This window comes from Acomys russatus, chromosome 1, assembly GCF_903995435.1.
Source record: "Acomys russatus chromosome 1, mAcoRus1.1, whole genome shotgun sequence".
NCBI lineage: Eukaryota > Metazoa > Chordata > Mammalia > Rodentia > Muridae > Acomys > Acomys russatus.
The window spans coordinates 5,193,795-5,217,630 of NC_067137.1; the positions used below are offsets into that span (position 1 = coordinate 5,193,795).

At 46.5% G+C, this 23,836-nt stretch overlaps 1 protein-coding gene, 1 long non-coding RNA gene and 1 pseudogene across 2 annotated transcripts in view; all 3 read right to left on the reverse strand.

The window, feature by feature from the left end:
* Nucleotides 1-2,403: 2,403 nt before the first annotated feature.
* Nucleotides 2,404-23,836, reverse strand: part of Ppp1r21 (protein phosphatase 1 regulatory subunit 21) — a 66,111-nt gene continuing 44,678 nt past the window's right edge. Inside the window, exons 16-22 of the mRNA XM_051157774.1 lie at nucleotides 23,130-23,222; nucleotides 17,632-17,874; nucleotides 13,139-13,171; nucleotides 10,927-11,043; nucleotides 8,645-8,743; nucleotides 7,391-7,519; nucleotides 2,404-2,929 (exon numbers count right to left, since the gene is read on the reverse strand). Of these exons, the coding sequence (XP_051013731.1) occupies nucleotides 2,900-2,929; nucleotides 7,391-7,519; nucleotides 8,645-8,743; nucleotides 10,927-11,043; nucleotides 13,139-13,171; nucleotides 17,632-17,874; nucleotides 23,130-23,222 (744 nt within the window). The 3' untranslated portion in view covers nucleotides 2,404-2,899. The remainder of the gene's footprint in view (nucleotides 2,930-7,390; nucleotides 7,520-8,644; nucleotides 8,744-10,926; nucleotides 11,044-13,138; nucleotides 13,172-17,631; nucleotides 17,875-23,129; nucleotides 23,223-23,836) is intronic.
* On the reverse strand, nucleotides 15,583-15,910 carry LOC127199977 (protein S100-A11-like; annotated as a pseudogene).
* On the reverse strand, nucleotides 21,927-23,123 carry LOC127200059 (uncharacterized). Its single transcript, XR_007832021.1, has 4 exons — nucleotides 22,910-23,123; nucleotides 22,563-22,620; nucleotides 22,099-22,156; nucleotides 21,927-21,982 (listed from the first exon to the last, which is right to left on the reverse strand). It is a non-coding gene; the product is annotated as an uncharacterized LOC127200059 (long non-coding RNA).

Below are 23,836 nucleotides of genomic sequence, written 5' to 3' on the forward strand. Positions count from 1 at the left end.
CAGTCATTGGTTTCTCAAGCTGTGCCTGAAGGCTCTCCTCCATGCTCCCGGCTGCTGTCAGCATGCACAGTGCTCCAGCACCAGGAGACAGGTAATAGACTTCCTTTTCCTATTAAAGAATATTTTTCTTTCCATTTTCATTAAAACATGTATGTTCATTAAGTAAGAGCAAAAATAAGTACATTTCTAAATTTTTTTTTTTTTTTTTTTTTTTTTTTTTTTTGTGGTGGGGACAGACAACTCCCAAGCGCAAAGCCAGTGCCTAGCAAGAAGAGCAAAGGAAAGCAGCATGCTATTTGGAAATATAAAAACCACACAGGTGAGTCAAAGTGGTTTTCTCTTCACAGAGTGGGATGTGAGAGGAGGCTTAGGGGACTGGCTTTGGTTTCTCCTCAGTAACATGTATTTTCGAACAGCCTGACTCAAGGTGAAGTTCGTAGCTCCGATTAAAGTCGAGATAACATGGGAGCTGGAGAACTGGCTCAGCAGTCAAGAACACTGACCCAAGTTCAGTTTCCACACCCAGTTCAGCGCAGCTCAGAACTGCTCCGACTCCAGTTCCAGGAGATCCAACACTCCGGCCTCCTGTGCTCACGTGGATTCTATTATATACACAGACAAACACATAATTAAAAAGACTTCAAAAATGAAATACAAACAACCTAAGGAAAAATAGCATCTATGTATTACGTCGTGTTTCTTTTTCTCTTTTGACGTTTTTGAGACAAGGTTTCCCTATGCCGTCTTGGCTATCCTGAACTCTCTTTGTAGACCAGGCTGGCCTAGAACTCACAGAGATCTACCTGCCTCTGCCTCCCACAGTGCTGGGACTAAAGGTATATACTTCGTGTTTCTTGAGCTGAGACCATCACAGGACTGAGTGAGAACAAATGACAGTTATGATTATGTCATCGTTATGTCACCACTTAGCACTCCAGGCAGTCCATGTCAGCTGTTTGCCCCCCCCCCCCACACACACACACTCAGATCCTGCTCAGCAGCACCTGATGACACACATGCTCCCTGCATGCAAAGATCACATGAATAAGACAGGTTCAGAAAACAGTGCTTACCTCAATTCACAAACATGTGTAGAACTAAAGCACTCAGATGAAACAGCCCAGCCTTCAAACAGTCCAAGAAAAAGAATGTGTGCACAAGATGGGCAAAATATTTCTAAGAATTGACAGGGCCATGAGGGTATTCGTTCCACATCTGTGTCTATTTTGAAACTCTCGTCGTTAAGTGATGACAACAAAGTTAATGGCACAAATAAACTAAACTTGTTTGATAGTTGGAAAGACTTGTATAGGAGGGAATATGCTTTTTTTTTTTTTTTTTTTTTTTTTTAAAGACAGGGGGCCAGAGAGATGGCTCAGCAGTACAATCGCTTGATGCTCTTGCAGAGGCCGCGGGCTCAGTTCCCAACACACACATGGCAGCTTACAACAGGCTGTGACTCTAGTGATCCAGTGCCCTCTTTTGGCTTTTCTAGGCACCAGGCATACATGCAGTACATGTAAATACATGTGGGCAAAGCAGTCATACACATTTTAAGTCAGAGGGAAAAAACCATCATGCCAACAGCTGGAGAGTCAGTGGCAGTCAAGAGCGGTTGCTGCTTCTTCAGAGGACCGAAGTCTGATTCCCATCAATAGGTCCTTCACAGCCATCTATCTAAGGCTCCAGCTAAGGGCATCCTCCGCCTCTGGCCTTTCGAGCGCCTGTTCTCTTGTGTTCACACACACACACGCACGCACGCATGCACACACACACATTTTAAAAACAAAACTTAATCTAAGAAGGTGACCACAAGGTCTGAAGATGTGAACAAGGTGGATGACACTAATGGAGTTACTGAGAAATGGAACACTTCACCCTCCAGACACAAAGCACCAGGAACGTGGTGCCCCACCCAAAAGGCGTGTTGGTGAGCGGGCTCAGGCCTGTGCTCCCGACTGTGGCCAGGTTGCCTCTGGCCTCTATGCCTTAGTTTCCTCTCTGCAACTGAGCACAAGCATCTGCTTGTGGTCTTGGGAGTGGGGTGCAGGGAGAGGCACCCTGAGGTTGGTGCTGGAACAGAGTCCAGGGAAAGCTGAAAGAGCGTAGAGTCCTCGCTTGGAAGGTGGCTCCCAGCAAAACTCAAGCCTTCTAGAGGCTTGACTGTCACTGCTCAGTCAAAAGCTCCCTTCTAGGTCAGTTGGAACTGGACATATTTCCGGTTTCTTCTATCGCATTGGCACAGACAGACTGAAAGGTTCACGTGGCATGAATTTATTGACACAAATTCCTTTAGCAATTATTCTAACACAGAGAGTACTGCACAGCTGCACACATGACAGCAAACCCACGGGGCTCTAAAGGCTGTGAGGCTTGGCACCTCCAAGACATGGACGGAAGGGGGGAGGAAGGGAGACCCTTTTAAAAACAATCTGAGAGGTCTTTCCATTTTCAATTATAAGAAGAAATGACAATACGGGAAGTAACGGCATCTGACAATTTAAGCATTTTATCCAGAAACATAGATCTATTCCATAGATACCAAATCCGTTACCATATAATTGAGTTTGAAAATATACAAAATATTTGTTGTTCTTACATACTGAAATTAAACCTTAATTTTAAAAAGTGCACAGTAAAAACAGCGTAAGGAAACCTACAATATCCATGGTTATGTCTGTTGTTTTCCATTTGACTGTCAACAACAAATTCTGTATTTGCCTTCTGTTTACAAATAGACTTCAAATGCCTCAAGGTCACAGACAACACTGGCTAGTTTCCGAGGTCCGGCAGCACTTCAGCCTCCCTGAGGCCACCAGCACCGGTGCTGGAGCCTGCATCTTCGAGCAGCAGCTGCAGTCGGTCTGGAGGGGACAGTCACTGGCCAGCTACTCGGCAACTATCGACTTCTGTTCTTCTTAGAATTTCCCTGTGCAAAAAAAAAAAAAGTCACCATGAGAGCACAAGCTTCAGAAGTGTTCACACAGCTTATAAACAAGCTGCCTGTGGCCATGCTGTTCCACAGACCTCTGGGTTCCCATACGGACAATAGCTGGCAGATAACCTGCACCTCAGCTTCTGTCCAGTAATCACAGTTTGACTCTCCCTGCTCCCAGCCTCCACAGCCAATCCCTCTTGAGCCAAGGGCAGAGAATAAAGAAAAGCAAGCCACTGCCCAGTTTACCAAAATTCCTTTTCTTATGAGAAATAGTTTTAGACCAAATATGGTTTTTGTTATTTAAATAAGCAGGTTTTAGAGGAATAGTTTTCAACCTTCCTAATGCTGCCAATGACGCCCGACCATAAAATTATTTCGTTGTGATTTCATCATTGTAATTCTGCTACTGTTATGAGTTGTAATGTGAATATCTGATATACAGGATACCTGATATGCAATCCCCAGGGGGTCGGGACCCACAGGCTGAGAACCACTGTTTCAGAGCATGGTGTGGTGGGACACAATTCTTTCAAACAGGGTGATTTGGCATCATTCTCTTCTCTTTGGAGAGGTTTACTTCTTAGGACCACATTCTAATTACATCCCTAAATAATGAGGTCCACACACTATTTCTTCCCATAAATGGGCAACACTTGCAGAGCACAGCTACTAAGAGCAAGATCATGTCACACACGTGGTAGAGATGTAGAGTCAACATCCAGTGGAGACAACACTCACCAGCTAGAAGAGGACACTACAGCAACATAAACACCAATGAGTAGAGGCAGGTGATGGGCAGGGTTAGGTCAAGTTGACACAGTCATATGAAAGGAGGGAGCATCTATTTTAAAAACACCTCCATAAGATCTGTAGGGCATTTTTTCTTAATTAGTGATTTATGGGGGAGGGCTCGGCCTGTTGAGTGGTGCCATCCATGGGCTGGTGTCCTGGGTTCTGTAAGGAAGCAGACTGAGCAGGCCATATGAGCAAGCCAGTAAGCAGCGCTCTCTATGGCCTCTGCATCAGCTCCTGCCTCCAGTTCCTGCCCTGCTTGAGTTCCTGCCCTGACTTCCTTCAGTGAAGAGCAGTGCTGTGGAAGTGTGAGCTGAATACACCCTTCCTTGTCCAGGCTGCTTTTGGTCATGGTGTTTCATCACAGCAATAGTGACCCTGACTAAGGCAAGGAGGAAGCAAAGTACAAGGCTCCCAGGATGACCAGAATGGTTAAGAACACCCTCTGAACTGAAGCGAAGTCACTTAACTGAATTTAATAATGCAGGTATTTTAAGGACTTTAGAGACAACTTGAAAAATTAAAATTTTGAAGCAGCTACAATTCAGTTTCTTTTGAGATATGTTACACCTAATATCCCCTTCGCTCACCTCGTACAATGTATATGTACCTCAGGGGGTGAAGCATTCACTGTCACTGCTCTTTAAATATTAGGTGTTACAACGCACTTTTTCACAACTGCTACGATAAATTAAATCATAGAAAAACTAAATACAATCTCTTGAGTGTATGTGCTTTCTACGCTGACTAGAAATGTAACCAAGTCATGAGAGTCAGGGGAGGCATTCATGGGAAGGAGTGCAGGCACACACGCACACCTGTACACCATGCCTCCAAGATCATACTTCCTGAAGCACATTGGCTGGTAATCAACCAGAGATGTCCAGACAAGCAGCAGTAACAGCTCCCCAGGGCTACCCTGAAATGGTGCTGAGAAGTGTTCTGTAGTGCAGACTCCCAGGAGAACTAGTCGACAGCACCAGCAAAGCCGCAGCTGCACCTCTCCACTGCCTCTTCAGCTCACAGCTGGGCGGGCAAGTGCCCACTGAGCTCCAGAAACGCACTGAGCATCTGAGCCGACACACAGGACTGAATGCCTGCTGCCCTGGAGTGCACACTCATAGACGAGGAGCTGCATGTTACCACTCACGAACAGAGATGCAGGGTATGGAATGCATCCCGGTCTAAGCACAGTGCCCAGCAGCTACTGCCAGGCCCAGACTGAGGCTCTATGAGAAACAGTATCAACAGGGATCCGGCAGGGGAAACAGTTAGCATTCCTAGTTACACAGCCAGTACTGAGAATAGATAAAGGGCTCTGTTCCACCCCAGGCACATACCCAAAGAAGGCCACATCCTGCCCCAGAGATGACTGCACAAACAAGTTTACTGTGGCTTTGTTCACAACAGCAACAGAACGAGACCAGCTTAGATGCCATCAACAGATGAAGAGATAATGAAAATGTGAGAGATATATGCAGTATTATTCAGCTACAAAGAAAAATGAGACCTGCAGGAAAATGGGTGGACTTGGGAGGCATAAAACTAATAGAGGTTAACTAATACTAAATAATTAATAATAAACTAAAAAAGAAAAAACCTACATGTTCCCTCATATATGGACCGAGGCTCTAATGTAAACATGTATGTATGTAAATAGGTCCAGGTCAGGCCATGGGACAGCACTTAGAACAGAAACCAGAAGAAGGTAGCACTGAGTGGTGAGAGGACAGAGTGCAGGCATGGACACACGTGAGTCAGGCATGGACACAGGTGAGTCAGGCATGGACACAGGTGAGTGCAGGCATGGACACAGGTGAGTGCAGGCATGGACACAGGTGAGTCAGGCATGGACACAGGTGAGTCAGGCATGGACACAGGTGAGTCAAGCATAGACACATGTGAGTTAGGCATGGACATATGTGAGTCAGGCATGGACACATGTGAGTGCAGGCATGGATACACGTGAGTCAGGCATGGACACACATGAGTGCAGGCATGGACACATGAGAGTCAGGCATGGACACACATGAGTGCAAGCATGGATACATGTGAGTCAGGCATGGACACACGTGAGTCAGGCATGGACACACATGAGTGCAGGCATGGACACACGTGAGTCAGGTATGGACACATGAGTGCAGGCATGGACATATGTGAGTGCAGGCACGGACATATGTGAGTCAGGCATGGACATACGTGAGTCAGGCATGGACATATATGAGTCAGGCATGGACACATGTGAGTTCAGGCATGGACACACATGAGTCAGGCATGGACACATGTGAGAGCAGGCATGGACAAACATGAGTCAGGCATGGATACACATGAGTCAGGCATGGATACACATGAGTCAGGCATGGACACACATGAGTGCAGGCATGGATACATGTGAGTCAGGCATGGACACACATGAGTCAGGCATGGACACACATGAGTGCAGGCATGGATACACATGAGTCAGGCATGGACACACGTGAGTCAGGTATGGACACATGTGAGTCAGGCATGGACATATGTGAGTCAGGCATGGACATATATGAGTCAGGCATAGACACATGTGAGTGTAGGCATGGACACACATGAGTCAGGCATGGACACATGTGAGTGCAGGCATGGACACACATGAGTCAGGCATGGACACACATGAGTCAGGCATGGACACACATGAGTGCAGGCATGGACACATGAGAGTCAGGCATGGACATACATGAGTGCAGGCATGGATACATGTGAGTCAGGCATGGACACATGTGAGCCAGGCATGGATACACATGAGTGCAGGCATAGACACACGTGAGTCAGGGATGGACACATGTGAGTGCAGGCATGGACACATGTGAGTCAGGCATGGACACACGTGAACCAGGCATGGACACATGAGACTCAGGCATAGACACACGTGAGTCAGGCATGGACACATGTGAGTGCAGGCATGGACACATGTGAGTCAGGCATGGACACACATGAGTCAGGCATGGACACACATGAGTGCAGGCATGGACACACGTGAGTCAGCAAAGAGGATGCTAAGTATTTTTTTTCCTAGTTTCAACTCTGTCTGTTTATTCTTTTTTCTTGTGATGGATAACTGAGTAAAATTGTAATTAAAGCCATGCAGAGGTGGCACATGCCTTTAATCCGAGCACCCAGGAGACAGAAGCAAGCCAACCTCTGAGTTCAAGGCAAGCCTGGGCTACACAGAGAAGCCTTGTCTCAAAAAGCAAACAACAAGAACAAAAAGCAACAAACAAACAAAAAAACCAAAGCAGCAATGGGCAGTGAAAGTGTAAAAGCCTAAATGAAGCCTCTGGTCTCAGGATGTGCAGTCGCTCACTGAGATGGCAGAGTTTGGGGCTGGCTACATGTTTGAGTGGCTTCCTTAAGCTGTGTGAGGCTTCTTTTTGTGAATTAATTAGAATACATGATTTTGAACAATTGGTAAGGGTTACTCCTTTACCATTAGGGTCTTAAGACAGACAGCACTATCCCTCTGCTAGGGCAAAAATGTCAGACCTCAGCTTAGACTCAGGCAAAGAAACGTGGAGTGAAGGAAGAGGATCGCCAGGTGCTCTCCTCTTGAAACACATGGCAGTGACGTGTTTTCTCTCAGCTGCATTGCACACACCCCTGCGGCCCGCCTCCCCGCCCTTCACACACCTTACTGGACATCTTTAGTGTGTCGATCTCCTCCCTCTGTTTGGACAGCGTCTCATTCATGCTGCACAGGTGGTCACTCATCATACTTAACTGATCCTCGTAGCTCCTCTTGGTGGTCGTCAGCTCATCCTAAAGAGCGGAGAAAGAAGAAAGGCCCATCAAAGACCGCAGCCACCACCCAGAAGCTTCTTTTATTACAAGGATCTGGGAAAGCAGCCTTTCATGCTGCCTGAGTGATCACTTAACACAAAGTTAAGGCACAGGCTGGATGGATGGACAAAGTTAAAAGAGATGGGAGAAAAAGGTGTCAGGCCGTGAAGAATGTGTTCATAACTTATATGCAAAAATTTAAAGGCTGGAGAGCTTAGTCAACAAAGTATTTGCCTTACAAGCATGGGGCCCCAGGTTGCGTCCCTAAAACCTGGGTGGGCTTGGGGGTGTACACTAGTAATCCCAGCAGTGGGAAGGCGGGGAGGGGACAGATCCCTGCCTCTGGGACACATGGACAAGCTAACAGGCCTACTTGGCAAGTGTGAGGCCCAGGCGCGGCCCGTTGGCACCTCTCCGGAAGTCACCCTTCTCTCTTCCCACTTCCCATGCTCTCCTCAGCCTCCTGACTGATCTGAGAAGGGGATCTGAAACAGGAGGCCCTGTGATCCTGGGTGTGCCTGTGCCTGCCTCATGTTGATATCAACAGGGCTTCCTAAAAGGCAAGGTTTGAAACTGAAATTTGATTTACTTACTTATGTTTTTACTTAATTATGCATACATATTATATCTATATTAAGAAAGGGGAAAGAAGAATTATAGGTACGTATAAATAAACAAATGTAGATTGTGAAAGATTTTTTTGTTTTTGTTTTTGTTTTGTTTTGCTTTTTAAGGTTTTTATGAGGCAGGGTTTCTCTGTGTAACAGTCCTGGCTGTCCTGGACTCATAAACCAGGCTGGCTTCCAATTCACAGCTCACCCACCTCTGCCTCCCGAGTGCTGGGATTAAAGGCGTGTGCCGCCACGACCAGCCCTGTGAAAGATTTTTAAATTCTTTCTTAACTTCAAGTCAGATACAAATAAGACAGCCACTTTTTCTCTGGTGTAAGTAATATGTTACTTTAAGGTAAGTTAGAAATGAAGAGATTTGACAAGTGTCTTTAAAGGCCAGAGAACACCATCTCCCAAGGGAAGGCTGGCTTTGCTGCCCTTGCAACAGTCAGCGAAAGAGTCAAGTGTGTTGAGGTCACGTTTCAGAGCTCACCTGAAGCCTGCTGATGTTCTGACTGGCTAACTTCATCTCCTCTGTCAGGGTCTCCTTAGACTTCTCGGCCAGGGTTAGTCTCTTAGAGAGCGCTCGGCACTAGACAATCAAAACACTCCATTTTATCCTCGGAAGGTTCGCAGATTACACCAGAGCCACGGCCACTCACTCACTCACCCACTCGCTCACTCACTCCAAAATTGTCTGCTGAATACATATGGTGGAGAACAGAGAGAATGTGGCCCCACCCTCTTGTTTAATGTGACACAGGCTGCCAACCCTGGGACCGAAGATAGGTCCCCTGGGGTTCAGGTTCTTCACTAGAGATCCCAGTACAGGAAGCACAGCATCCTCCTGACCCCACCCGCAGACCACGCGTCTACCTGGGGAAGACGGGTGGCTTCTCTAAGAGCTTTACTAAACCCAGGAGATGCCAGACAGTGCAGGTGAAAAGGAAAATGAGGGAATTTTGTTTCACACTACTGTACAACCAGGAGGATCTGAAGAGACACACCCGAATGCTGTGTGACACCAGGGCTGCAGCTATCCTCTCCAGTAAAGCCATCAGGGGCAGCACTGCTTCCTGTTTCTAGATGAGAACGAACTAGGACAATCTAGAACGTCGTGTATCATAGCTGTGCTGAAAACATTTACTAATATAGGCAAACTCATAAAATCAAGACAGCCTGAAATTCCCCTAGTTACTCATTCGTCCTCAAGAAAAGTTCAGGACAGTTTGTACAGTCAAACCCACCACTTCCCTCTGTGCTCAGCACTGAACCTAACCAAAGAGGAAGACAGCATGCAAGGCACAGGCCCACAGGAAGATGACAATCACAGCTGGGATACCGACCCAGGGAACCAGAAATGATGGCGCCGGCTGCATGTGCATCTCAAGAACCAGTGTCCACCATGAGCCAGCCTGCTTGCTGTGCCCTCACCTTCTACACTGTAACAAGAAGCCACAGTGACTGACCTGTCGAAGGCGGGTGCAGCAGCTCCCTAGACACTGGGCTAGGCAATTAATTTTAACAGGAAAGAATACAAAGTTCTTCTCTTTGTCCAGCAACTGGTTACTGTCAGCCTCTGCATTTCTGCAGTGCTGGGGACAATCACAGGTAAAGCAGGTCCTGACACAGTGTGCCAACCCTTCCTTTTTGGTTTTACAATTGAAGTGGCGTAATTCTTGGCCTGCCATCTGTCATTAATTCTTACTATAGTGTCAAATCAAAGGCTTCAAGCCCTGCATGCACCTACCCAGCCTTATTCCTCCTATTCTTTAGTAGTACTTGTCCCATCCACTCCCCCTCCAACTTTGTAAAGTCTATGCATAGTGCATAGTGGGTTTTTAATTATATGAATTATCGAGTAAAGGAAGAAGAAAATGTGTCAAAAATAAGATTTTATGTTTCTTACAAGTTAAAATAGGCAACACATTTTATTTTATCATTTAAATTCAGTCCTATAAACTTGTCACTTAGAAATTGAAGAGCTGGGCTAGGGCGGTGGCTGTGTTGATAACTGTCTGCTGTGCCTGGGCATGTGATAACATGCCTGCTATGTAGGCACGAGGACCTGAGACCCCAACAACCATGCAGAAAAGCCAGACATGGCAGAATACAGTGTAATGCCAGAGCTGGGAGAGAGAGACAAGAGAAGCCTGGTGTCTGACCAATAGGCTCTGGGTCAGTGAGAGGTCATGTCTCAAAAAGTAAGGTGGAGAACAATGGAGGGATGTGTGCACATGCACACCCACCACACACACACACCACACACACACACACACACACACACACACACACACACACACACGTGTTGGCAAGATGGCTCAGGGGTAAAGATGCCATCAAGCCTAATGACCCCTGGAACCCACGTGGTGGAGGAGAGACAACTCTTGTAAGCTGTTCTGTCACGTCTACATGTGCTGTGATACTCACACACATACAGAGCAAGAAATGTCAAACCAAAAAAGACCAAGTGCATTTTACTTCTCATCTTGTGTATGTGAAAACCCCCTCATCTGTGCATTCCCCACCACGATCCCAAGTAATCCTCAGGAAAGCACCCAAACCCGTACTCTCTCTAGCAGTAACTTGGAGTCTTACACTCGCTGAAATGAAGATTCTGGAGTGGCACACAGACTGTGTGCCATGAGCTATGACCCGTCCAGACACACATGGACAGAAAGTGCAGGCAATGTCGTCTCTCTCCCAGCAAGCAGAGGACAGAACCTGACCTGGCTCGGGAAGGGTCAGGAAGTGGCAAGCTTATCAAGCCCTCACCTCGGAGTAGAAGTGCACTGACTTGCTGTCAGCCAGCTGCAGCTGAGACGTGAGCTCAGCTATCCTCGCCATGTAGTGACTCTTAATCAGGTCTTCACGGGACTCCACTTCCGGAGCCTAAGCAGAGCACAAACGGGAGATGCCAGTGAGAGACACAAGTCTAGCGAGGAAACAAAGACCACACTTTACAGCCCTTCACCAGTCCCTACCGAGAGCCAGCTCTCCTTCAGCCATGCCTCCTTACACAGAGCCTGCTGGCCTAAGTCTTCGGGCTCCCCAGGAGAGAACAGCGCTGCTGTGAAGCCGCAAGAAGCCCTATGGACCAGGCAGCATGGTTTTTATTCATTGGTTCATTCTTGGGTTTTATTGGCTGTTTGTTGGATTTTTAAGTAAGAGTGTTGATAAGCATCCAGGGCTAAACTCAAATTTATAATCCTCCTGCATCAACCTCCCAAGTGTTTGGATTACAGGTGTGAGCCACCACACACAGTTCTGCCCAGCTTTTATCAGCCATAAACCTAACTTTCAAAATTTCTGTCTTTCTGACTAATACACTGTCTTTGATTGGAAGATGGCTGAGAATGGGGCACACTTACTGGAACCGTGTGTTTTTATTAGCACAGTCAGTATATATGCAGCACTGGGCTTCAGCTCAGATAAGCATACACACATTTTGCCTATGCCCTGAATTTCCCACCTTCTCCTCTCTCTTCATCCTCCATTAGTCCCCTCCATTCTTCTAGTCCATACGCTTCCTTGTGTCTTTACATAACTAGGACCCACAAATGGAGAACACAGGACATTTATCTTTCTGAGCCTGACTTGACCTACTTCATATAATAATATCTGGTTATACACATTTTCTTGCAAATAACATATCATTCTTTATGTAGTCATATAATTCTATTGTGTGAATATGCCACATTTTTCTTTTTTCTTTTCTTAAATTTTATTTATTTATTATTATGTATATAACACTGCCTACATGTACATGTGCAGACCAAAAGAGGGCATCATCTCACATTGTAGATGGTTGTGAGCCACCATGTGGTTGCTGGGAATTGAACTCAGGACCTCTGGAAGAGCAGACAGTGCTCTTAACATCTGAGCCATCTCTCCAGCTCCCTTTCTTTTCTTTTCTTGTTTCTACTTCCCTGTTGATGAACAGCTAGGCTGACTACATGGCTTGGCTACTCTGGACAATGCTGCAGTAAATACCTAAGTGTACATACTGAATGCTGTGTTGATTCAAGGTCCTTTGGAACCTCTAAATTTAGAACATTTTTCACTCCTTCATAATTAAACATACTAATAAATTAAACAAAACTGAACACTTAAGGCCTTTGTTCCAGACTTGTACTTTTCGTTGTTATACTACCAATGGTAACTGAGCCAAATTTCAAAATACACGAAATTCAATGTTACCTTTGACATAAGTAAGGAGATCACAGACTCTACCGACCCCTTGAACATTATGTCTCAAGGCCCTGCTAAGTGATAAAGAACTCACAGACTCCACTGGCCTCCTAGAGCCACACTCTGTACTGAGAAATGAGTGCGGTCACTTCAATATTCATTTACTGGTCACTTGTAAACCATGATCTTCAACGATTTCAAACCTCAATTTTTTTTTTAAAGATTTCTTTATTTTATGTATGAGTGCTCTATCTGCATGTACATCTGTAGGCCAGAAGAGAGCATCAGATATCTGTATAGATGGTTGTGAGCCACCTGTGATTGCCAGGAATTAAACTCAGGACCTCCTAAAGAGCAGATGGTGCTCTTAACCACTAAGCCATCTCTCCAGGCCCCCAAAATTCAAATTTATAAACCCACGCGTTAAGTCGCAGTTGATCTGGGCTCACTCACAGAACACACCATGGAGGACTAAGAAGCCCTGCCTTCCCAGCTGCATGCTGGAGGATGACTGGGGCCCTTGGCTTCATACACTTGGCAAAGAGCAATGGCCCTATGGCCAGCCACAGCTGCACTATCAGAACTGTGAAAGCTGGCCCCCAAGTCAGGCTTATCCCCTACTGAGCACAGCATTCAAGGAGTGTGAAAAGCACCATGGGAGCACTGACGAGAGAAAAACACTAACTTTCCTTCTAAGAATGACTGGAAACTAACACACAGACAGCTCCGACAGAACTCTGCCCACAAACATGCTACACATGTACTAACAAGCAACAAGATGTAGAGCGCACCTTACCTCACTGTCTGGCATCCTGGTTAGAATCCCAATCTAGAACATAAAGGGGAAAAACCAGTTAGAAAAGAAGATTTACATCTGAGACCCAGACGTTAATAGCGTTACACTGCATTCTCCTCTTGGTCTGCGCTGTGCACAGAGTGTTGGTAACACAGGACAGATCGCTGTGGATGCTCAGCATGGCTTCTGCCATGAAGCAGAAACCTATGGCCACTGCCAAACGCTCTGTAAAAATACTGATTCACCCAAAAAATTACTCAGGAGGAACAAGATGATGATCAACATTGACCCTGTCATTTCATTTCCAAAGAAGGAGCCAGAGATAGTCCTATGGAGACCACAATCTATAAATGTGCTGAATGAAAAACACAAATAAACACTGCATAAAAACTCAAAAGGTGAGCAGGATGTGGTGGCGCACACCTTTAATCCCAGCACTCAGGAGGCAGAGGCAGGTGGATCTCTGTGAGTTCGAGGCCAGCCTGCTCTACAAAGTGAGTCCAGGACAGCCAGGGCTGTTACGGAGAAACCCTGTCTGAAAAAACAAACAAACAACAAAAGTAACAAAACAAACAAACAACAAACCATCAAAAGGAAAAAACGAACTTCTACACGCTTTCAAGACATTAATAGACATTAATTTGAGACTTAAATATATATAATTTTAGATGAATTATAGTACAACCCTATTTTTCTGAAGTTTGCTTTTATAGGTTAAGATTTCAAAAACAGGACTGGGGGTGGCTTGGTGGTAGAGAGTTCGCCTTACATGCACAGGCCCTAGGTTCAATCCTGACCACTACCACCAATCCTTAAAACCAGAACAGATGTCAAAAACAGGTATGATTGTAGGACTCAAGCTACTGTCCAAGGTGGCGGGGTAGGTGGAAGACAGAGGGACTAAGAACTGCTGAGGACTTCATTCCCAGTGGCTCTGATGGCCAGGGCCAGCCCTGTTGACGACTTCATTCCCAGTGGCTCTGATGACGATGGCCGGCTCCAATGGCAACTTCATTCCCAGTGGCTCTGAGGGCCAGGGCCGGCCCCGTTGGCAGTCTGCACACGTTTTCATCCACCCTCCATGTATCCTTCTTCTGCCCCTGACCCCGACCACAGCCTTCATAGAGCCGGTTTCCTTGTGTAACCACGGCTGGCCATGGACTCGTGGCCTCCTCCTGGGCTGAGCAGCCTAGTGCTGTGTGCCACATGTGCCACTGCGTGCTAGGAACTAAATGTGTGTAGCTACAACAGAGCCTTCCGCAAGAATTTTTGGTTATAGAAGAGCCACAATTTTCTTCTCAATGAAGTAAGACTAGCAATTTCTCTGTTTCTCCATAAGTTAAAAGCTGCTTATAGCAATCTGTTGATCATCTGACTTTGTACAATCAAATATAACTATATTTGGTGTAATAAAACGCAAAGCTACATCTATGTCCCTTTATTTCTCCCACTTCCTACTCTCAGCTTTGAAAACATGTAACCATACAGAGTCCTTCAAAGAATGGTCTATAAATGGAAGGAATGTAATGAAATATATTTTTCAATATTTCTCATATTCTACTAACAAGAGTATAAACCAATACAGTCTCCTTAGAACATATTTGGCAATGAAGAGCAAGGAACTTTTGGTTCTGTAGTTTTTTTCTTTCTTCTTTTTTAAGCTTTATTTATTATTTACACCATATTCGGCCCACATTTGTGCCTACATGCCAACAGAGAGCACCAGATCTCATTAAAGATGGTTGTGAGCCACCATGTGGTTGCTGGGAATTGAACTTGGGACCTTTGGAAGAATAGACAGTGCTCTTAACCTCTGAGCCATCTCTCCGGCGCTGTAGTTCTTTCTTAAAGCTTATTCTTATTATTTTTAATTATGTGTGTGCTTGTGTGAGGGTATGCACACTATGAGTTCAGTGCCCTCAAAGTTTCAATAAAGGCACCAGATCCTTTGGAGTTAGAGTTACCGAAGGCTGTGAGCTGCCTGGCCTGGGTGTAGGGAACCGAACTCAGGTCCCCACAAGAGCAGAACCTTCTCAGAGTCACTGAGCCATGTCTCCAGTCTAATTCAGTAATTCTAATCCTGCCCTAAGAGTACACCCTGAGGAGATCATCTCATATGCTTGAAAACGAGATGATATTTAAGACAGTAAAACATACCCTATGTTCAGCCATGGGGAAACTGAGACGTGTTAGCCATGGAAAACTGTGGAGTCAGCAAGTTCCTACACTTTCCAGTAATACAATATGCATTAATCTTATGCACAGGCCTAAAATGTTTTTGTTTTCCTTTCTTTCTCTTTCTTTCTTTCTTTCTCTCTTTCTGGCATTGTTTTAGTTCTGCTAGCAGGTTTGGGCTGCACATGATGGTGGGTGTGGTGGGTTCAGTGCAGGTGTGGATGGTGGAGGATGGTGATGCCTTGTTGGCTGGAAGGCGAATGAGACAGTTAGATGCGCTTCCGGGAAGGCTGGAGGGTAGGACTCGTGACACACTATAGCTAAGCGGCCAATAAGGTTGGGAAACTCTTGGAAATCTAGCTGCCCGTCACTGTGAGGTCCAGCTTCTCCATCATGCAGTCCAGGGCTCCAGGGTCCTTCTGGCTCTTCGTGAAGGTGCTGGCTGTGTCCATGAAGGCGAGGCACTCAGTTTTGGAGTGTTGACCGCTGCTCCCATCCTTCCCACTGTACTTCTGGAAAGCAGCCATCAGGGACTCAGTGCATCGCCCAGTCTCTGTAGGCTTGGACATTTTTGCCAAGCTGAGGAGCGAGGTCGGACTGTGCCTGAGGCTGAGGGCGGCTGGAATAGGCACGTCTTTGTTTTTCGAGACAGGGTTTCTGTGGGTAGCATTGGCTGTCCTGGACTCACTTTGAGATCAGCCTGTCCTCAAGGTCATAGAGATCCACCTGTCTCTGCCTCCCAAGTCCTGGGATTAAAGGCGCTGTATTCCACTATATACAGTAGTGTGTGAACATTAAGGAGGCACCCCAGCTTTTCTCTAATTTTGAATATCAAAGATAGTATCTGAAATAGCAGTTCATAGAAAATGCAACTCAACTGAGTTTAAATTCTAGTAAGATTTAATTTAAGAAAGTGAAAGAGAGGGAAGGAACAGGTGGTGAGAGGGGGTGGCACAGAGGTGGCAGGAGTCATGAGTAAGCAGGCATCCAGGCAAAAGTACAGGCATAAAGATACTCGAGGCAAAATGCAAAGAACACTATCAGAGAGCAGAATTCAGTTTGGTTTACACAGGGAAATGAGCATCATTCAGCTAGAAAGACAGGATCCAGGGGAATGACCTGTCTCCTGCAGATAGCAGGGAGCGGGAGCCAGAGTGTTAATTAATAATAGGCTCTAGGAAAAGCACGGATGGGAACAGAAGACAAGGCTGTGTGCACACATACTAACTGGACATCTTACTTAAAGGAAGAGCAACTTCCTTTTTTTTTTTTTTTTTTGGTTTTTCAAGACAGGGTTTCTCTGTGTAGCCTGGGCTGTCCTAGACTCGCTTTATAGACCAGGCTGGCCTTGAACTCACAGTGATACACCTGCCTCTGCCTCCTGAGTCCTGGGATTAAAGGCGTGTACCACCACCACCCGGCTTGACTTTCCTTTTTTTTTTTTTTTTAATAACAAGCAGAGTATTATAACTAGAAAGCTTTATAAAACACAGTTGTGAATCTATACTGTCAAGAGAGCTCTTTCTTTACCTTCTGAGTTGAAGTAGTTAAGAAGAAGGCAGGAGCATGAGGCTGTGAGCCGTCGGCCCAGGATCCCTGACAGAAGACATGAGCCTAAGGGTTCTATGTGACACTGTGACCTGAGTTTGCACTTCCTAGGATACATTATGAAATTTTGGGTTGGCTATTTAGCTCAGTGACAGAGCACTTACCTAGCAAGTAAAGGCCCTGGGCTCAGTCCTCAGTGCAGAGAGAATGGGGGGTGGGGATTAATTAAAAAGATAAAAACCCCAGCTAAATATAAAGCAGGTATTTGGTCCCTGGTTGAAAACTCCACCTGGGAAGTATCCTCAAAGAGAAGCAGAACTGGCCCTGATTTGACTTACTGTATCTTCTCTAGAAACACTGCGCTGACCACATGGACATTTGGCAAAAACCTCATGAAATTTAACAGAGTTGCTTTTTGAAGGAGACAAGCAGTAGAAACTGACGTGATTCAGATGGGCTTCATTACGTCTCTTAACATCTGTGACGGAGCAGGAGGGGAGGCCCTTGGGAGATACAGCTCCCAGCAGCTCATTCAACACTTTTGCACAGGGCAACACGATGGAAAAGACCTTAACAGTGAGCCTGGAAAGGCACTGCAGAGACGCCTGCTTATGCACGGCACAGTCGCCCCCTCATATCCGTCCCCCACCGCTGCTCATCAGCCACCTGGTCTCTGCTATCTTGTGGTAGGAACAGGAATGCAACAGGTGGGTTCTTTATCAATTACTGCTGAAATAGACTGCAGCATGGGCAAGCAGGAAGACACTCACCAGGCTGGTGCTCTGCACTGGCTCTGTCAGGACCTTCGCTGCAGCTTCCTCCTGGCCAGCAGCAGTGGGCACAGGGGCACTGTCCTGGGCCAGAGCGAGCAGCTGTGCACTGCTCCTACTCCTCAGGCTGTCTGCGATCCGTTGGTTTTCTTTCTCCAGCTTGATTTTGGCTAACTGTGCTTCTAACATCCAGTGTTCTTTCTCCTGCTCCAGCTTAGAAATCTTTTCCAAACTCTGTTGAACCTTAAACGGAAAAAAAAAACAATGTCATCTTAGAGAATGCTGGAGACAGAGCATAGTGGGGCAAAGACTGGACCGAGTGGGAACCGCAACACAATAAAGACTAACACTGGAGCAGAGGGACATTTGTTATATGGGACACCAAAGGAACAAGCCTAAATTCGAAACTTGAACCAATAAAACTGAAGAGTGGAAGGAAGGATAGAGGTAGCTGGGGGGGGGGGGGGGGGGGGATAAAGGACACCACAAGAAGACCTACAGAGCAGTCTAGCCTGGACCTAAGGGTGCTCACAGAGACTGAACCACCAGCCAAAGAGCTTGCATGGACAACACCTAGACCCACTACACATATGTAGCAAATGTGCAGCTTGGTCATCATGTGGGTCCCCAAACAATAGAAATAGGGGCTGTCTCTGCATCAGCTACCTACAGCCGGGTCACTTTACCAAAGCTGGGCTGCCTGGTCACTCCCTGGTGGAGAGCATGAGCTTAGTCTGCAGTGACTTGGGATATCAGGGTGGAGTGGTTCCAACTGCAGGCCTTGGGAGTGGGGAGTAGGACTGGGGGCAGAGAAGGGAGGGGCCGGATCGGAATGTAAAGTGATTAAATAAATAAATAAATAAATAAATGGAAGGAAGGAAAAAATGATGGAGAAAAATCCAAATCTATATCCATCAAAGGATTTACTGGGATGACAGCCCAGGCAGGGAAATGTGGATCTGAGTTTGTTGCTTTGAATTCATGCTAACAAACAGCAAAACTACCCAATTAAAATCCTAGCTCGGAGGAGAAGACGCCAGGTGGGGCTCTGGGGCTCTATGGGGAAATACATGGTGAGTTCCAGAGCTAGGGGGGGGGGGTGGGGGGGGCAGGGGGGGGGCAGAACACAATGAAAAGGAAGTTCAAAGGGTAGAAAGGTTATGAAAAGCATCCAACACAGACAAGCTCCCTGGAGCCCTTGAAGAATCCTTCATGGACAGACATGTGTTTCTGTGATACGCATATCTTACACTGAATTCCTGAAATTCAAGAAAAAGACACTAAAGCAGAAAAGCAGCAAAAACAGCAAAAGCAGAAACAAAGAGTCAAAAGCACTGGAACAGACTACCCACAGGCCTAAGGAAGCACACTACAGGCACACAGGCCTAAGGAAGCACACTACAGACACACAGGCCTAAGGAAGCACACGACAGGCACACGGGCCTAAGGAAGCACACGACAGACACACAGGCCTAAGGAAGCACACTACAGGCACACGGGCCTAAGGAAGCACACGACAGACACACGGGCCTAAGGAAGCACACGACAGACACACAGGCCTAAGGAAGCACACTACAGGCACACAGGCCTAAGGAAGCACACGACAGACACACGGGCCTAAGGAAGCACACGACAGGCACACGGGCCTAAGGAAACACACTACAGGCACACGGGCCTAAGGACACTACAGGCACACAGGCCTAAGGAAGCACACTACAGGCACACAGGCCTAAGGAAGCACACGACAGACACACAGGCCTAAGGAAGCACACTACAGGCACACGGGCCTAAGGAAGCACACAACAGACACACGGGCCTAAGGAAGCACACGACAGACACACAGGCCTAAGGAAGCACACTACAGGCACACAGGCCTAAGGAAGCACACGACAGACACACGGGCCTAAGGAAGCACACGACAGGCACACGGGCCTAAGGAAACACACTACAGGCACACGGGCCTAAGGAAGCACACGACAGACACACAGGCCTAAGGAAGCACACGACAGACACACAGGCCTAAGGAAGCACACTACAGGCACACAGGCCTAAGGAAGCACACGACAGACACACGGGCCTAAGGAAGCACACGACAGGCACACGGGCCTAAGGAAACACACTACAGGCACACAGGCCTAAGGAAGCACACTACAGGCACACAGGCCTAAGGAAGCACACGACAGACACACAGGCCTAAGGAAGCACACTACAGGCACACAGGCCTAAGGAAGCACACGACAGACACACGGGCCTAAGGAAGCATATGACAGGCACACGGGCCTAAGGAAACACACTACAGGCACACAGGCCTAAGGAAGCACACTACAGGCACACAGGCCTAAGGAAGCACACGACAGACACACAGGCCTAAGGAAGCACACTACAGACACAGGCCTAAGGAAGCACATGACAGACACAGGCCTAAGGAAGCACACGACAGGCACACAGGCCTAAGGAAGCACACGACAGACACACAGGCCTAAGGAAGCACACTACAGACACAGGCCTAAGGAAGCACACGACAGACACAGGCCTAAGGAAGCACACGACAGGCACACAGGCCTAAGGAAGCACACGACAGACACACAGGCCTAAGGAAGCACACTACAGACACAGGCCTAAGGAAGCACACTACAGACACAGGCCTAAGGAAGCACACGACAGGCACACAGGCCTAAGGAAGCACAAGACAGACACACAGCCCTGCTTGTCACCCGGCACAGAGGAAGCACAGCCTCCACTGTCCTATAACTAAAAGAGGAAGCAAAGGGTAGGTGTGTCTGGGCATGTGAGCTTTTCTTCACAAGACTGAATGCAGGTCTGACCTAAAAGAGCATATATACACTAAATAGCATAATCTCATTAAAAAATCTCCGTATCTGCCAAGAAAATCAGTCTACAAAAAAAAAAAAAAAAAAAAAAAAAGGAAACAAAGCCAATCTGGGGTATTAGAATGTAGTAGAAGGGGCAATCACAGTTATAGACGGGCTTCTGGAGGCCTCGTAGTTGTTCCTGAGGCACATCTTACACAATAACACAAGCATGTGTATGCATATGTGCACACATGTGCACACACACACACACTGTCGAACTCTGGGTCCTGCTTACATTAGTGTGTTTACATATAAACACGGCGGCAGGCATTAGTGATCTGTATACTTTTTTATGTGTTATACTTTTTTTTCTTAAGTAATTTAGGGAGTGGGAGAGATGGCTCAGCAGTTAAAAACACTGGCAGCTTGTGCACAGGACCTAATTTCAGTTCTCAGTACCCATAGCAGGTGCCAAAAGAGGCCAGAAGAGGATATCAGTTCCCCTGGGACTAGAGTTACAGGCAGTTGTGAGCTACCACAAGGGAGCTGAGAACCAACCAGTGCCTTTGGGGAAGCAGCCACTGTAAACCAAGGTGATACTCTGGGAGAGCAGCAGTGTGAACCAGGGTAATAGTCTGGGAGAGTGGCAGTGTGAACCAGGGTAATAGTCTGGGAGAGCAGCAGTGTGAACCAGGGTAATACTCTAGGAAAGCAGCAGTGTGAACCAGGGTAATACTCTAGGAGAGCAGCAGTGTGAACCAGGGTAATACTCTAGGAGAGCAGCAGTGTGAACCAGGGTAATATTCTAGGAGAGCAGCAGTGTGAACCAGGGTAATACTCTAGGAAAGCAGCAGTGTGAACCAGGGTAATACTCTAAGAGAGCAGCAGTGTGAACCAGGGTAATACTCTAGGAGAGCAGCAGTGTGAACCAGGGTAATATTCTAGGAGAGCAGCAGTGTGAACCAAGGTAATATTCTAGGAGAGCAGCAGTGTGAACCAGGGCAATACTCTTGGAAAGCAGCAGTGTTCTTGACAACTAAGTCATTTTTCCAGTCATGTAAGGAGTATTGTCCAAGTTAAAAATAAGTCATATATGAAAGTAATTTAAGTAAACATCTAACAATACCTAAATTGATATAATTTTATACCAATTTCTGAATCAAACAGTACCTTCCGTGCAATCTATTGGCCCCTATTCAACTGACAAACAAAAGTAAAACTTCTACTCATATAAGAAAGGAAATAACCCGATGAGTCTACACGCTTCTCCCTTTTACTGACATTCATTTGTAGTGTTATTACTCAGCACCAAATATGGCACCAATTAAGTAAAGATGTCCTAAAGTGTCAGAGAGTGATGTCTACTGTGGTCCTTATCCTCCCTGTGAAACAGTCTCACATTAGAGTGTCAGTGAGCGACACCTGTGGTCCTTACTCTCCATGTATAACACTGTCACATTAGAGTGTCAGTGAGTGACACCTGTGGTCCTTATCCTCTGTGTATAACAGTGTCACATTAGAGTGTCAGTGAGCGACACCTGTGGTCCTTACCCTCCATGTACAAAAGTGTCACATTAGAGTGTCAGTGAGTGACACCTGTGGTTCTTATCCTCCATGTGTAACAGTGTCACATTAGAGTGTCAGTGAGTGACACCTGTGGTCCTTATCCTCCATGTATAACAGTGTCACATTAGAGTGTCAGTGAGTGACACCTGTGGTCCTTACCCTCCATGTACAACAGTGTCACATTAGAGTGTCAGTGAATGACACCTGTGGTCCTTACCCTCCATGTACAACAGTGTCACATTAGAGTGTCAGTGAGTGACACCTGTGGTCCTTACCCTCCATGTATAACACTGTCACATTAGAGTGTCAGTGAGCGACACCTGTGGTCCTTATCCTCCATGTATAACAGTGTCACATTAGAGTGTCAGTGAATGACACCTGTGGTCCTTACCCTCCATGTACAACAGTGTCACATTAGAGTGTCAGTGAGCGACACCTGTGGTCCTTATCCTCCCTGTGAAACAGTCTCACATTAGAGTGTCAGTGAGTGACACCTGTGGTCCTTATCCTCCATGTATAACACTGTCACATTAGAGTGTCAGTGAGCGACACCTGTGGTCCTTATCCTCCATGTATAACAGTGTCACATTAGAGTGTCAGTGAGCGACACCTGTGGTCCTTATCCTCCATGTATAACACTGTTACATTAGAGTGTCAGTGAGCGACACCTGTGGTCCTTATCCTCCATGTATAACAGTGTCACATTAGAGTGTCAGTGAGTGACACCTGTAGTCCTTACCCTCCATGTACAACAGTGTCACATTAGAGTGTCAGTAGTGACACCTGTGGTCCTTACCCTCCATGTACAACAGTGTCACATTAGAGTGTCAGTGAGTGACGCCTGTGGTCCTTACCCTCCATGTACAAAAGTGTCACATTAGAGTGTCAGTGAGTGACACCTGTGGTCCTTACCCTCCATGTGTAACAGTGTCACATTAGAGTGTCAGTGAGCGACACCTGTGGTCCTTACCCTCCATGTATAACACTGTCACACGTCACAGATGGAAATCTGACTGCTGGAGCCTTCTGTGCTCCTTATCACTCATCTACCTTAAAACCTCCCACAGGATTGAACATTTCTGCTTTTTACCAGACTCCATGATGTTCCCAGTGCCGTACCTGCTGTGCAAGGCCTTCCCGACTCTCTGTAGAGCTGAGAAGAACCCGGCGGTTGGCCACTGCTTCCTCATAAGGCACAGACTCTGCAAGGGGCTGGGGGGAAAACACTGCAGTCATTAAAGGCTTCCATACATGAAATCAGCATGCCAAGTGGAGTGTGATCACAAACTGAGACAGTTGTCCACATGGATGATTCCCTTTATTGTGTGCGAAAAGAGAAATGTGTTTTCAAAGGAAAACAGAGATAGGGCACTTGTCAGAATAACTTGTACACCTCTCTAACACAAACTCTACACACTTGTACCAAAACACAGGTGGCAGCAGGACAGACATTGCAGGAGCAAACCACGCACACAGGAGTCTACTGTGTGGCAAACGTTGCTCCAGCCCAGTGATGGAAGGAAGGCCTGACAGAAAAAGAGCAAGGCACATCTTTCACATAGTAATCATAACGAACTGGAGATGAAACACTTAAATTTAAAGCTAGATGAAAAACATATTTGAAGAAAATATAGCTGCATGTTTCTATAACCTTGGAAAACAGGCTTGACCAAGAATGACAGAAGAAAAAGATCTATTGGGACAAAAAAGAAAAACCAAACAATGAAAAACCAAGCAGGACCTGTTGAATGATAAATAACGTAAGGACCAAAACTTGTGTGGTGCTGACCGGCTCAGTGGGTAGAGGCCTGTTTTCTATCCCGGGG